This window comes from Rhipicephalus microplus, chromosome 8 (assembly GCF_043290135.1).
Source record: "Rhipicephalus microplus isolate Deutch F79 chromosome 8, USDA_Rmic, whole genome shotgun sequence".
Taxonomy (NCBI): Eukaryota; Metazoa; Arthropoda; class Arachnida; order Ixodida; family Ixodidae; genus Rhipicephalus; species Rhipicephalus microplus.
This window is the reverse complement of record NC_134707.1, coordinates 24,322,269-24,338,564: the sequence shown is the minus strand read 5'-3', so window position 1 is coordinate 24,338,564 and position 16,296 is coordinate 24,322,269. Positions and strand designations below refer to the sequence as shown.

The following is a 16,296-nucleotide window of genomic DNA, read 5'->3' as shown; positions in this document are numbered from 1 at the left end:
AGAAAGTTCTGGATTCTAGAAGAAGGGTATTTTGGCTGGTGGAAATAACCAACATTAGCTATTGTTAATGAAATTGTTATGGAAAGAGGAACCCAGTAAATATAGCTCAAGACATTTTTGTTAGCAAAAAGGATAGCATCTTTTTTTAGAAGACTTACAGGACTCGACAGGCATCAGCAAAGATTAAATTGAAGCTCAACAAGTGTGCTGTTTTATGATAATAATTTCCTTTCTCAATTGACACAAAACCCTCTTGAGCGTTTATAAAGCCACGGCCACTGTTTATAGAGTCATATGGCACAAATACCACCTGCCTTAAGGCAGGTGGTATTAGTACGGGAAATGTCATAACAATTTTCGAGAAGAGAATTATAGAAATTAAAATTAAAGGAGCCTTTATCGAAAGAATCAGACAGGATATATTATAGAAGAATAGTTTGTGAACCTTGGATAGCTTGGATTATGTGTTAACAAAATCATTGCCAAATAAAACCAATATTTATGTGACAAGCTTTAATAAATAATCACCTATTATTTGAAACCTTATTGATACAATGATAGTTTTTCTCGTGCAGTGCATTTTATTAACGAAATTTTATTCTAATTATTTATGCATTTGTGTTTTCTTTTACTTTCAAAGGAACATGGCGGCCTGCTTGAGCGGTGGAAAAGTCGCAACACAGAAAACCTGCTTGAACTTCGCAACAAAACGCCGGTCTGGAACGAAAGTAAGGGCTCTGATCACAAATAACCACTTATTTTCAGGATAGGATAGGCGGACTTGACGAACTTTTTTTAGAGGTGCCACAAGGCCAATTTTTGATCGCGATCAACACTGATCAATATTAGGTCTGATCCAAATAAGGAGCTGCTACACCGTTCACCTTTAATCACGATCAGGCGCGATTGGTATCGAGAGGATCGCAATGTCGCCTTACGATCTGGATCCAAGATAGAAATTTTATTTCTTTATTTCTTTGATAGGCACCTCCGCGAAACTCCATCACGATCAGTATGAACCATGTAGTAGCGACGATTATTTATTGTGATCGAAAAATGAGATCTGGATTGACCGTACTCGCGATCAAAAGTACTCGTGGGATACCAGTTTTATATCTATATGCAAAAGGGGTAGTGGGGTTTTCTGTTTCGTTTAGAAGAATTAGTCATGCCTGCAAAATTCACTAAATGACACGGCTCATCGAGAATTTGGCAATGATGATTTTGTTCTGATTTGATCGGAAACTGTTCGATAGAAAATGTCGCTGGAGAAAATTTTAAGACAAGTGGTCTTGTTCCAGCCAAGGCCGTGACGAGGACAGCCGCCACTCCCTTCGTCGAGTTTGTGGGTCCAGTGAGACTCTCTTGTTCCGTGATTTGTCATGACATCCATCCTCCGTGTATCCCTGAACGCTATAAATATATCAGTTATATATAGACAGTGCCGCTGTCTGTCTCCTTCTTTTCTTGTCCTTCATTATTGGCGCTGTTTTGTACGTGAATCATGTTGTACCAGCTCGCCCAAGCAACCACGTTAGTCATATTTAGTTATATCAGTTATATAGCTATAAATAACTATATAAGCTATAGTTATATTCTAATATTCACTGCTACGTCTATTAACTCTTGCAGACACGCAGTCCTACGTGCTCAACTTCCACGGCCGTGTGACGCAAGCATCCGTGAAGAATTTTCAGATTGTCCACGAAAACGACGGTAAGGATAGCATCAAGAGCAATCGCCTTTAATCGTAGATGCCCATTTATTATTATCAGTTGCACTCAGTTGGCGAGCGCAGGAGGGTGGCAGTGATTTTTAGTCTAGAGGTGGAGCAGTTGTTATCAGTACACAGATGGCATCTTTGCCATCGAGAAAGGTATTGTCACCCTTGAACAACATGCAGTGTCGTTACATACGAAACTGAGAGTACAGTGTAATTCGCAGTCAACGTCAATTTTTCAGAACACTGCCTCAAGCTATAAAACTCGGCTGAGACCCAAAAATTGTCACAAAGCAAATATGACACATGTGTGCCACATGGTCTATGTGGACTCATATGACTTGATACGTAACTGATGGTAATGTTCCATACGTGTGACTGAAGTTTTGTTCGAGAGGTATGAAATAACTTATTCGTCACGTTTGGGCGAATAGGTACCATTTTCTTAATCCAAATTTTCATCGTTTTGTGCAACGCTGTTCGTTTGGTTAAGAGTTAATAGTCGCTAACCTAACGACGAGCACTTGAATTAAAAGGACTTTCTGGTCAGCATGTCCCGTGCATGAACCTGCGAACCATGCAGACACTACAGTGTGTATATATTGGTGCTGCAACGCCCTATACATAACGCGAGAGAAGGGACACTCCATTGTTTCTGGAAGTTTTTTCTGTAAAGCACTACTGATTTTAAAGGCCTTTCTTGGGGACCTTCGAAGGTCTTTCTTGGGGACCTTCGACGAACAATTTCGGTCTGTCTGTACATTTGTCTCTTTGTCCACTCTTAACAATACCGGCTACATTAAACGGCACCAGCCGATATCCCGAACGGCTGACCCTATCCGCAGCGCCCACTAATGTTGCTCAAGGTTCAGCGTTCTCACTTGTGCGATTGTCAATGAAAAAGCAAATACTGTGCATATCTGAGGCATCATAACAACACATATATATTCTCTATGTGCGTATTTTACTAGAAAAGGCATACATAAGTTGGAAGTTTGAAGTTTATTTTATTTCTTTCTGATAGAGAAAGAGGAGTAAGAGCTAAAGGCCGTATTGCCTGACAGAGGCTCCTACTCCCATGCGCATTTGAAATTCTAAGGACCGTAGCGTTTATCACGCTGCACTGACCGTGCAACGGTTGCACGAAAGGGCAATTGTTTCCAACGATTTGCTAAGACGAAACGGTGGTGGCGCCTACCCGTCGCCTTGCGTTCTACACCTTACCACCTCTCAGACAGGAACGCACGCCCGTCTCAGACCCACACGCTTCGTTTTCCAAGATAACTGCCAGATAGCGCTCATGTTTCAGGTGTGACGAGGCTTGATGCGCTCGTTTGCCTCCGCTGCACGCTCGAGGCACTCTAACGCAGCGCCTTCAGAATACCATTCACCAATTTTCTTGCGCAGAACGTCAAATAAACGTTTTGTTCACTCTCTCCAGACGCAAGACGATCGTCTTCCGACGACATTTGCAGATTAACATGCAGATGTGGGGCCAATTTGTTTTGAAAGCTGTTTTAACGTTCATAAAAAACAACGTATATTTTTGACTGAGAGCTGATCTTGAAACTGGTAGAATTGTTAGTAACCCCGTTTAAGTAAGCCATTTCAATCTCTCGCTGACTTTCTTGTCAATTCGCCGAAGTTAATTCAATAAATATATCCACCTTTTTAACACTACCGTCCGCAATGCTGAAGAAATCAAATATAATTTGCTTTGTCTGTTTATTGATATAGATGAGCACTGAATGCTCTCCATTAGAACCAACTTGATGTAATTGGTTTTTTTTCTAGCCGACTACATCGTGATGCAGTTTGGCCGAGTGACAGAAGAGTGCTTCAGCATGGACTACTGTTACCCTCTCTGCGCGCTGCAAGCGTTCGCAATCGCCCTGTCGAGTTTTGACAGCAAGCTAGCCTGCGAATGACTGTTACTGCAGTCGTCCAACGACATTCCCTTGCTGCGGAATAATCGAAAATGGCGAAGAACTCTGGTCCACGCCAGGCAACTGCACCTGATGAACTTGAACTGCCACAGATTCGCCTTCAGTGACGTACAATTGATACCACGGGTCCTTGAGGCGACGCACAATGACCCCTCGCCGGACAATGCGGAGGTTTACTAGCGTGTTTTGCGGGCAAGCATTGTGCAGTCCTCGCTCACTGCACTCATCCTTTCGGCTTTCTTTCATCTCTGTTTCCTATCTCAGTGCTATTACAACAGAATCTTGCTATATATTACACCATTGTCACACGGCACTCCACTGATTGCCTTTAGGATGGAGTTCATTGATAGTGATTGGCTTGATTGATTGATTGATTGATTGATATGTGGGGTTTAACGTCCCAAATCCACCATATGATTATGAGAGACGCCGTAGTGGAGGGCTTCGGAAATTTCGACCACCGGAGGTTCTATAACGTGCACCCAAATCTGAAATAATGATTGGCTCCCTGCTGCCGCTTGCTTAAACAAGTCAATCACGATCAATGAATATCGCCCGGATTCAGGCCTGATCGTGTTCAAACGTGACCATGTGACGCAAGTATGACAATAACACGAACATGAATATCATGAATACGCTATGTAGTGAAGAAGGAATAATTTAATATTTTCAAATCAGCTTGTATCAAATACATGTTGATATGAAATATCAAATGCAGGAACACAAAGGAACTTCCAGTCTGTAATAACGTCTGAAAAATACGCGCTTTTCCATTATCACTTACTACGATAGTGCTCTTCTATGTTATTATATATTGCTTCGTTATAATGAGATTCAGCATATATGGCACGATCGAATCTTGTACCTTGGTAGGCTGGGAAGACAAAGCAGCTCGAAGGGCTCCATGGAGCTAAATGTTGTCTTACTAATCAAGCACAATGACACTCTGCACTCCCCCAAATATTGTTCGTTTGCCCAACTATGTTCCACAGCAGAACGCCTAGGACTCCACGAAATAATATTTGCTGCTACATCGCTGACCACATTGAGTGAAAACAATCTTGACCTGCTGATTGAGGCTGTTCCGAGAAAGCTTGCCGAGATACCTTGAATAACTTTCACTAAGAGAACACTTGGTGACTAGGGTATTGAATGTTTGTAAACGATGAGAGGTCCGAGGCTGAACAACAACTGAATTTACTTCTTTTGAATAGCCAGTTTTTTTCATAAAAATCTCCCCGCACACATTGTCCTAGGTCAAACTAGTGTTTTTGCTCGGCAGCTAAGTGAAAATTTTTAAGCGAACATAGTCAGATCGGAGAAGTTTTGCAGTCGCAGTTCATTAACACCCCCTTACTTGAGTGAAGATTTTCTGCATGAGTGTTAGCATCCTCAAAACAAAAAAGAACACCTCAACCGTCAGACGGTATTGATACTGTACAATTAATTATTCCTTTTTTTTTCATGTGATGTGTGCCTCAACCACTGGACAATAACTTCAAAACTCATCTAATAGTATTGCTTGCTGAGCTTAAATTTGTTGTTGGAGAGGTTCAGTACCGATACTTCCTCGCAGTGAGGAGACAATGACATTTCATAAAAGAAGACAGTGAAACAGACACATGAAGGTTTTCATACAGCGTGGGTGCTGCTCAGTTGGTATTGCCAATCAAGGCAGAACCGAAGTGTCCCGTTTTTTTTTTTTCAATTTCTTGTCTCCTGACAAACTCACTTGGTAGAGCAATTGCTTCAGTCCAACGGGAATACTGGATGAACTTATCGCCGCAAGATAGTAGCTCACGAACAGTGGCGAACATTGAAAAAGGAAGCATTGTTTATGAAGAGTACGCTAAAATTAAACCGGCTACTTTTATGGAGACTGAAAGATACAACGCATTATTTTTGTCTTTTCTGGGCTCAAGGCAGGTTGGGGACGGTAGAATAGACCCTAAGGGAGCTGTCCTCCTTCAGGCAGTGGCCAGACGTTGAGTCTTGGCAGCGTCTTCACCCAGCCGAGCTACTTTGAGTTGGTCATACGGCCATGCGCTGAGCACAATAGCCTCACAGTGCTCTGGTGTGGCTATCCTAAATGTTAGATTGACACTGTGTAATGCAGATCATCATGTGTGCTTGCCTAATAGGTAATATTTCTCGGTACATCAAGCTACCTAAGAGATCTGACCTGATCTTCGGCCATAAAAAGCGTAGTGAGTAAAATGACATATCGGTACACATGTGAACTTGGAGGAAACGTGAGATTGTGAAAGAAGTTATGCTGTATAGTTTCAAACAGCAGCCTACGAAAAAGTTGTAAGGACCATATTCAATATTTTTTTCGTTTCATGTGCAATTTTCAGTCGGATTAGAAGTAGTATTAGGTTGCAGGAGGTTGCTGATGAATCTGGCCTCGAAAAGTTCGCAGGCATTTCTCGATAGTCAGATGACATTGCTAAGGATATGTAGCACACTGTGATGGGTTGAAAACTTTCCTCCTAAGCATGTGAATCACTAAACGCTTTTACGAATAAGGGCATAGATTATTCATCCTATGCGCAGTTTTTTTTATAACTTACGCACTAAATGAGTTTAAAAAGTTATCGAATGTTTAAAATGTAGCTTCTTTTGTTCGAAAACAATAAAGCAGCGCGGAAGTCGAGTGTGAAAGTTGAGTGTAACTCACTTAGGTTTTTTTGCGACCTGACTGTGGTATTTTGTATACTTTTCGCGCTAACTTATCGTTCACAGTGTTCAACCACAAAGCCCAAGCCACCAACCTGGCAATCTGTATTCATAGCTGAGGCCTTTCAAATAAGTGTCATGCTGTACAACTGGAAATGTTGTAGAGCTCCCTCGAAGGCAGCGCGAGTGTTTATTCTTAGATAATGGTGAGCGCATTCGCGCACATTCGACAACACATCTGACCCATAGAATTTTGCAAAAGAAACCTTCTTATCTCACCACATATCTTTTTATGAGCAGATATTATCGACTGTTTGTAAGACTCGCACATAATTCTAAAGCAGTTGATATTACTTTCCAATCAAAAGACTAGGTTGTTTCGTGCAAGCATTAATATTATTTCTATTTACGCATAATTAAACATATAATTACTTTGCTGTCATGTCTCATTTTAATTAAAAGAACCAAATGACAGCTTTAAAATGCACGCGCGATTCGCTTTTGTGTCTTGAAATAGAGCAAGAAAAAATCTTTTGATGATTTTGGAACGCACCACGCCGACCAAGCCATCGAAAATTATAGTGATTTCACCAAAGTGGCTGGCCTGCTGTAGAACGCACCACATTGCGGTGAAATCACATTGACAATGCTGAAAGTTCAGTTCATCCTATGCGCACTCTTTATTGCTATCTCTGGCCACTAGTGCTAAAACCTCACCAAAACAAGTTGAGTCCATTTATGTGGACATTGCGCCTCAGAGGGATGTACTACAATAACTCCACCAACATGTTTCAAGGCACTATTGCGCTGCCATAACGTAAATTTAGATTGTTAAGCTGTCATTGTGTGGTTGTATTCATCACAACTATGTTATGGAGATAGAATTAACTCCTTTATATATCGAAAGGCGTTTACATATGCACAAAGTTTATTTGTTGTTTTACAAAAGTACTGTACAAGAAGTGCTGACACGTTTATGTTGAATAAAAGTGTCTGTTTTAAGTTTGAAACAATTTATTTGGAATTGAAAGTGTTGCATTCATCATACCAGTGGATGATATATATATATATATATATATATATATATATATATATATATATATATATATAGCTATTGAGGCGTACTGATCGCGTGACATAAACTTGTGATGAGAGCTAACAGCACTAGCGTTTCACCCTTTTGAAATAATGATTATATTCTACTATTCATGAAGGTAACTTACTTTGCCGAAAAAAGAGTCAAACTAACAATAAAGATGATCAGTCCGTAGTGAGCACTTCTTGCCATAGAATAAAAGAAGCTTGATGTCGAGCTCTTGTGTCAAAGCCACATTGTGAATTTGATCATTGTCCTCAAAAACATTTTAAAGTTTCTTGGTTTTTCTCTGCACTGGTAGTTATGAACTAACAGTCCAATTCTTCGTATTGCAGCTGCACGTTCTTGCAGGTGACTCATGCAATTCCCTGTGGTCACACCTGAAGGAAAGTTTTAAACTTGCAAGTGTTTATCGTTACACATGACGGTAAATCGGCATACCTGAGTTTAGCAAAGCGTGCTTAGTATCGATGTCGTTCAACATCTCCTCATTAGCTTAGACATACAAACTTACTACAACAAGGTTTCTTAATATTATCATTTGTGCTACTGTCAAACGATAACAATGTTCACTGCAGTGGCTGAATGGTAGGACTATTTCCGTTAAATACATGTGGCGTCCTAGTTTTTCTACACTAGGCCCTTTTCATAATTCGCAAGTGCGCTTCTTAGCGCTTCACACTTGCCTAAGAAATAGTGGCACCTCTTGGTGCTTCAAGAGGAAAGGCTGCCCTGGATGAACCTGGCTTCTACGGTATGCGTGTGGAAACCAACAGAGTCGGCTCTACATTTTCCCCATCATGGCGGAAGCAATCCACGCTTCCGCATCATGGCGTAAGTGATCCGAGCTTTAACAGGCTGTTCCCAGCGACTTGCTGCCATTACTTGTTTATAGTACACAACAGGATAGCTACCTTTACTATATTGAAAAGCGTCTATATTGACGACAACAGTCACACATCAGCAAGAAGCAACAGCATCGGTTCAGGTAATTCATTTGGTGCATCAAATACTGCAAAAAATATCCGTAATTTTGATAGTGTATAGCACGTAAATAAACGAAAGCCGTTTACGTTTTGAAAGATTCTTCTGGCAAGACCATACTTTTTTTTTGCACACTGCGTGGCAAAAGGTGACTCCACAAAGTGAATGGCCTCACTCACATAAGCGTGTGAATTGTTCACCATAAGGAAATTCAGGGAGGAAAACTATTATGGCAGTCCAAAACATACCGTGCCTGCAGGCACGCTATGGCTCGTGCTCGACTGTGTTTAAAAATTTGCCTCCTTTCATTGCTTCGTTGGAAATGTAATACTACTCAAGTCGTGTGCCGTATTCTTTACCGAAAGGATGGGGGGGGGGGGGGGGCGGCAGCAAAGGTTTGCCATAGCGCCTCACAGTTTCCTGTTGGTGGTGGCCAGAGCTCGTTTCACAATGCATCAAAAGTTTATAATGAAGCGATGCCGGGGCTCTCGCAAAGGCCTGTTGTCTGATCCTCTGCTTTTCTGCAGTATAGATCGCAGCAGACAGTTCCTGGAAGGCAGCAAATATGGTCCAAATACTGCGCGAACAAGCCTTCTCTTGCAACATTCACACGGGTAAGTTCAACCGGCTAAAAGTATGTGAGAGACACTATGCCCCCCCCCCTACCCGGTTTGATGATGAGGTGGGTTGGAATGCCCCCCCCCCCTCTTGTCTTGTCCCACCAAACCCTCTTTGCCCACCTGGGATGATGTGAGAAACACGCAGGGACCTGAAAGCTGATGCCCTAAATTGGCCGTGGAGGAAGGGTCACTGCTTTTCTAAACACCGGTACGTCGTACAACGTTTATTGACTTCCGCTAGGCTGCCGCAATGGCCGTAATGCTACTTTGTGAGACCACAGGTTCGTCAGCAGGCACTAACGCCTTCCCTCATTCTCTCTCACCCCTTTATGGCTCGCCATAAATTACGCACCTGAATCGACCACGCGTTGACGTAACTGCCTGTATACGTGGTCACGCGAGGGACGGTAACGGCCACTCCGCATTGCCACGAGCCTCCTAATTTATTCATTTCGGCACGCCATCTGCACATGGCGATTCTACGAGGCTCCCGGATCCCACCAAAAGTTTGATGCCGACGGTGGCGGAGACACTTAGAGCATAATTTTCGATGACATTACTCTTCAACCGGGAATGCAGTCAGTGTAAATTGTTAGGACGTAATTATTGTCAGTTACAAGCTAAGAATAAATACGAGCTCCACCTTCCGTACTGTGGCGCTCGTGTAAATAAATCCGTGAAAGAAAGGCGCGCCTGGTTGTTCCCAATCGCACCATAATTACCATTTCGTTTATAGTTTACGTACTTGCTACTCATATTATAAACTAAATTTTAATCATTTATTGTTGAGATAATACGTTGACACGTGGTGTTGAGGTTGTAAACATTACCAAAGCTTGCCAGAAAGTTAAAAACTAGAGACATCACGAGCCTGAACGGCATATGAATGAAAATAACATGAAACTCAAGGGCTATGTTTGTTTGTTAGACATAATAATAATGAGAACTAACAGGCAACAACGCCAGGGAAAGTACATAGAATGTCATTAGAAGTTATTGCAACGTAATTGCGAGGAAAGAAAGTGGACAAAAAGATAACTTGCCACCGGAAGGATCCGAACTTGCGACCTTCGAACAACTCGTTCGATGCTCCACCCCTGAACTACGAAGGCGGTCATCCTCCGGTCCACTTTATAAAATATATATGTGCTCAAAAGTGTAAGCGTCAGTCAGCGCCACCTCTTGTGATTGCAGCGAGAGTAGAACACGATTGCTTCTTTTGGCTTCACGCACGGGATCGTACTACTGCATGGCAGCCGACTGTTATTCCCTCGCATACCACTTCAAGGCACCAAGTCTGCCAGAACCACACCCTCACTATGAATGAAGGGAAGTGTAAATGCACGAGACGTGCCCAGAGTCACGAGGGAAAGCGTTTGCACCGGGCCTTTTTGCAAGTTTGCTTTGGCAGCGACAGTGACAGCTGGAAGCGCAGCATCTATTTACTCTGTGGCAGTAAACAAGTATAGGCCTACGAAAAAAAATGTGAAATTTCCAGCAAATTGCGTATGTGTTCGATTGTACTAGAACGGTCCGTGAAGGTCGGAAATATAAATCTACCGAATCACCGGCACCATTCAGCTTTGTGTTGTGCTGTCTTTAAATCATTGACGTTGACTTTATGTCCTGACACTCAAGGTCACGCAGTACAGCAGAGCGTCTCCTTGATATCCTCTTCACAACTCTTACTGCATACGACCAACATTCAATATCACTGACTTCCATAAGCCTGGCAGGAATCAACAATCAATAATGCTTCCCTGACTTCCAGTGTTCACTCGTTGCGGCTGATTTTCACTAGTTCTGGTTCATCTTGCCCTGTTATTACGTAATGCAGACTAGTGCCTGTTTACTCTGGATAGGGTTAACAAAATTATTGTTAAACTTGGCGAACACTGCCCATCGGTGTTAAAAATAACAAAAGAACTACCATTATGCAATCTCAATTCCATCTCAATTAGTTGTGAGCTAGACTAACTTCCGGTAGCCTAATTATTTTTGCCTTCACGACACCATCCTTATAACATAAAATTATGCTGAGGGTTCATTGTTGCCGCTTTCAAGGTTTGTGTGTTTTGTTAAATAAATGTATATGAGTTCCAATCATATTGCATTGTGGCATAAAGCTGCCTTTCACTTTTCTGTTCAATCGTGAGATAATACGTGAGTGTTGACAACGTTGCTCTCTCACAGCTGGTGGTGGTGGTAGTGGTTAGAAGATGAGAAAAAGCACCTAATTTCTGCAACCCAATCGGGAGCATGGTGCAGTGCCTAACACACCTGGTGCCAGGACTGTTTGGCCCGGGTGGCAACGACGAGATATCAGTAGGCGGGATAGGGTTGGAGGCAGTGAGGCGGGTTACACGTGTGCTGTGTTATGACTCGGGTCTTGTGAAGGCCAAGCGGGACAGGCAAAACTTTTGGCTGCTCCCCATAATTGTGACAAGTCCTAGGTTGGGCCATAGAGTTTCCTAAAAATCACTACAGGGGACTCTGGCACTTCAATCGTTCTGCGACCATTTGGGTGGTAGACTTGCGTAGTCTATGTGCTTGTGGGCTTAGAACGCAGTTGTGGCTTCGTTTACTGCAATTATTCGGTTTTATTTCGAATATAAGAACAAACCGTCTTGAAAATTGTGACCAGATTATAATCGGTGAGAATAAACGATTGAGGTGGCGAAGCGTAACTGATGAACAATTGCCGAGTGTTGTTTCGTGACAAAACAGCTACAAGTCATGCGAAGCCAAACGGAACGGGAGATAAGAAGACTAGGCAAATCCAAGTACTATTCAATCACTCCCATGCTCTTTTAAGCGCCATGCATTGCCCCTCCCAAAGAAACTATCGCCAGAGTTCCCTCTTGTATATTTATAGAAAAGTATGGGTTTTACCACGCAAGTGAATACTCGCGTACATTCAAGACGTACGCACAACTATTGCGGCTTTTAAATTCCATCTGTCGGATCAGCAAATTTTTACGATTCATGTTAAGAGCAATTACATTATTCTGAAAAAGTATTGGAAGCCCATAGATCAACAAGCAAGCTGAACCATTATTATCGAATGGTTGCTTTAACTATGTTCATTCAGAGATATAACGCAAGGCAATACCAGGAATTGAATAATGATAATTGAATACGCTCCTGGAACATCAGTTATCTGGTGTTCGACGAGACAGTTGTGGTTTTGGTAAAAGAAGCAATCACACAGATCACACAGAAAAGCAAATCTTTATAAAAATAGATAAACGTAAGTACCTGCTAATGATAAAAAAGATTGTAATCACAATGAAGTCAGATTGGCGAATATTGATTAAGTTGCATTTTCAGTATATAAATTGTCTTCTCGAAGGTTGTACTCTCCTGTAATAAAATATTAAGCCTAGGTGGGGCTTTCCGCTCATAATGAGACCATATTTCCATGAAAGGATTCTTTCGTGGTCATAAGCACGTATGATGGTTGCCATAAATCGCACCTTGGGCCACACGGTAAAGGCGGCAAAATGAATGGAGAAAGAAAAAAAGATCGTTTCCGCGAGATTCAATGGCACAGCGTTCCCTGTTCCACTGACTCAGCAGCAGTTTGAACGGATTTCCTGTGTCGTCGACGAATGTGTGGTTCCTAAATGGCTTTTAATATCCGGTACGTCTGTGTCTTGGGACGGTGCATGCCGCGCTGATTACTACCGGCCCCACCGAAATTGATCACACAGAAAGGTGCACAACTTTTTATTGATCTCTTTCTAACTACTGCGTCGCTGCTTTTTTTTTTCGCAGAGTGTCAGCATTCCAATGGTTCTGTAAAAGCCACTTACCGAAAATAAAAGCACACTGGGAGACAAAAATTGATTAAGGCATCGTAAGCGACGCCAAACAGCCGGAGGATATACGGGATAAGAAATGTGAGCCTGTTTTTGTTTTTGTTTTGTTTTTCTTCTTATACGGAGAAGTTATAGGCATTGCTCCTCGCTTTTCCAATAAAAAAAAAGGATGATATTGGTACGCCGTGGCGTTTCGTAATGCTATCGATATATTGTGCCTAATTCATTGAGTGTAATATGATTTGTCCTTTCTTTATAAAACGCGATGAGAAAAACAACAAATAAATGCCCATCTTCGCTGTTGTCAAGGGGACAGTTTGCTGCGCTTCTAAGCGCACGAAACGTCGGCAATGTGAGAACCTGCAATGTCTGGCTGAAAAAAAGAAACAGCTCACCGGCAGTCTTGAGAAATAATTAATAGATAAATAAGGAACGAATACAGCAGATTCCACGTACCATGGGAATAGGCACGATGCGAACCAGGTGGAAGGAAGATCACTTTGGTAATTGTTTTACCGAGGGAAACGTTACGAAATGACGGCAAAGATATATTCTGCACTCTGTCATATGTTGAATAGTTTCCTATGTTTTGTAGCACTTGTTTACTGTTGTGTAACGCTGCCAAAAGGAACACATGTATTACACCAGAACAACATGACTACTATTAATACCAGAAGCGGTGAACTGATATGTAACGCTTCTGCTTGAGGTGATGGTAGCACTGACGTAGGCCAACTTCAGTGATTGGGGCTCATGTACGCAATTGACGTTATCTCGAGGTGACGCCTATACCAAAGAAGCACGAATGTAACGCATATAAAATTGGATAGCCCGCAATGCAGCCACAACTGGAGTTTCCCCAATGGGGTATTTTTCCAACGGGCCTGAACAGGTTACTTTTTTCCAAAAACGTTTCGTGACCTAGAGTGACTCTACGAATGAATGCTTGATTTCCGCGTGGATTGCTTCGATTGGATTCGTGCTGGCACCCTCATATTTATTTTTGAAGACGTCGTGTAAACTCGGCCGTTGTCAGTTTTTTTTAACGCTCTGGCACTAAATCACCAATTTCAGTTGCCCCCATTCCTTGGTAATGGTTAACTATAGTGAACCTAAAATCTACATGATACATAAATTAGGGAAAGGATTCACGTTCTACTCGCCAATCCCCTGAAGGGGCGTTTGTCATGTGTTCGGGACAGGTTGAAGATATGGGCCTTACGTGGCCTGTGGCACGCGGTTATGTGCCACACGTTACCGGGGGAAAGGTTTTACGACGTAGCGACGAAATATCACGTTATTCATGTAATAACGAGCTAGGCATGTTTGTCAAAACTTCTTACCTTTTCATAGTAATTTCGGTGTTCTATGTTTAGAAAAAAAAGTAATAAACGATTTAGAGTACGTGTTACTCTACTGTGTTCTCTAGCTTAAGAAAGCCACAATAGGAGCACCCAGACACAATCGGCTGGATAGATCAATCAAAATTTATGTAGACAAAACCTTCCAAGTGCTTGCAGTTCACTAAAAATTTTTTGTTTGTTTAAGAACTAAAAAATAGGAGCAAGTGATGCTGTCCGTGTGAATGCTTGTCCAACTACTCCTCTTTTCTCTCTTTCTATTTTCAATTTCTTTATTTCATTTCTTCCTTTCTTTTTTCCTTCCGTTGACCTATGATATGTTCACTCCTAATTCCTGCAATGTTTTTTTCTCCGTGTTGACACTAGATCTATCATTCCTGTGCTAGTGGAATGACACTTTAGTCACTGCTGGAAAAAACAGCCATGCGTTCATATTCATTCAACAATGAAATTTGGCAGCGTGAATCGACATGAAACCACGTTGAAAATAACTTATTCTCATATAAGGAAGGGCTGGTAGCAGAGAAACCTATAATCGAGAGAGCATCGTTTAATGGAGAACGAGTAAAAAAAATTGACATTATACCAACACACCTTAGGAGGCCACATTTTTGTTTTGCCTGAATAAAAAAATACGAACTAAGAAGTCAGACAAACAAATGGCGGTTAGCAGTCAGTCACGAACACCTAGCCCGGTTAGAAATGGCAGTGAGACCATGGCACAGCCGTGTCAGGCAAACAAGAGGAAGCGCAAGTGCTGGTTTCATCCACCTAAAATAGTTCTCCACAAAGGTAGTCTTGGAAGAAAAGGTAGACGTCCTGCAGAAGTAGGAATACGTGAACAGATTACTTCAAATCAACGAAATCAAGGTGAACTTTAAAAGCCATAACTGTTGGGCTTGTACATCGGGCTTGCGCCTGTCCTCGTCTGTCTCTTCCTGTGTGTCGTGTTTACTTGTGCTCCAACGATGGTTTATATGCCAAAGTGAAGGCTCCCCCGCAACACCGGCTTTTACGGGAGCTTAGGCAGAAGTAATCCGGCCTTGCTTGCATTGCTTCTCACTTGGTCGCGCCTCTGGTCTTACGAGAACAGTCCTAAAAGCCACCACGTCTAATGGATCAGAGCTAGAGGATCAGCAGGCGCACTCACTCATGCTCACTTGAGCTTTTATTCCATGATATGTGTCCCCACACGTGCATTACGACGCGACCTCCGGTCTTGCGAGACTGTATGCTATCAGCCTACCCACTTCTGTGCTGTCACAGCTTTCAGTGAGCTGGGAGTGATAGTGTCTTAAAGCGCCTATAGTGAATGGGGCACATCACGGAAACGCTGACCTACTTACCATAGCACCCCTTTCTTGTGATGAGAGCTTGTTCTGGAAGTGCAAGCGCCAGATGTTGCCTAGAGAGCGCCATACCTAGCAAGTAGAAGAATTAAAATTAGTAGGAAGAAAAACGGGAGTGTATTGAAATAAAGAGAAAAACAAAAAAAACTTGAAAGAGAAAGAGAAAAAAAGAAGAGTGGAGAAAAGAAAGAGAAATCCGAAGAGTACGAAGGAAGGCTGCCCAGCTTCACACTATAGGCTTCGCACCACTAGAGGAAAGCTTATTTTTAACACGGAAGAGTTTTGTGCGGGAGTCCACCAACTCCAGCGACATGTTTCTGTCACAAAAATGACGTCATAAAATACAGATGATCAAAACACACAAAGACTTCCTTTAAACGGAAGTCGAACCAGCGATCACTCGGTCGGCGACAACAGATGCCGGTCGTGCTATCACTGCGCCACGGTCATAAACCTTGTAGGCTGTCAAAAGATGCCTTATACATCTACACTGGTATAGTGCAGAAACCCATAATGACCGTGACATCGACAATGAGTTCCTTTAAAGCATTTTTTCTACACTTCCTTCATTTTCGGCGCAATTTTTTGAACGTCTTAACACACCGCATGGTGGCAACCTACCTAATATTCACCCTGCTATGGCCCCTCTCCGGGGCTAGCAGTATTGTAACTAAAATGAATTAAAGCGAATAAGTATGATCTGGATGGATCAGAGTATTC

General features: G+C 42.2%; 1 protein-coding gene and 1 long non-coding RNA gene across 3 annotated transcripts in view; one reads left to right on the top strand and one right to left on the bottom strand.

The window, feature by feature from the left end:
• LOC142768873 (tubby-related protein 3-like) overlaps positions 1 to 7,347 on the top strand; it is a 91,260-nt gene extending 83,913 nt beyond the window's left edge. For both annotated transcript variants that reach the window (XM_075871323.1, XM_075871324.1), the window contains 3 exons: positions 641 to 728; positions 1,633 to 1,716; positions 3,515 to 7,347. In XM_075871323.1, coding sequence (XP_075727438.1) covers positions 641 to 728; positions 1,633 to 1,716; positions 3,515 to 3,648 — 306 coding nt within the window. In that variant the 3' untranslated portion in view covers positions 3,649 to 7,347. The remainder of the gene's footprint in view (positions 1 to 640; positions 729 to 1,632; positions 1,717 to 3,514) is intronic.
• LOC142768874 (uncharacterized) overlaps positions 1 to 15,649 on the bottom strand; it is a 195,532-nt gene extending 179,883 nt beyond the window's left edge. The window contains exon 1 of the long non-coding RNA XR_012885511.1: positions 15,574 to 15,649. This is a non-coding gene — a long non-coding RNA (uncharacterized LOC142768874). The remainder of the gene's footprint in view (positions 1 to 15,573) is intronic.
• Positions 15,650 to 16,296: the final 647 nt, after the last annotated feature.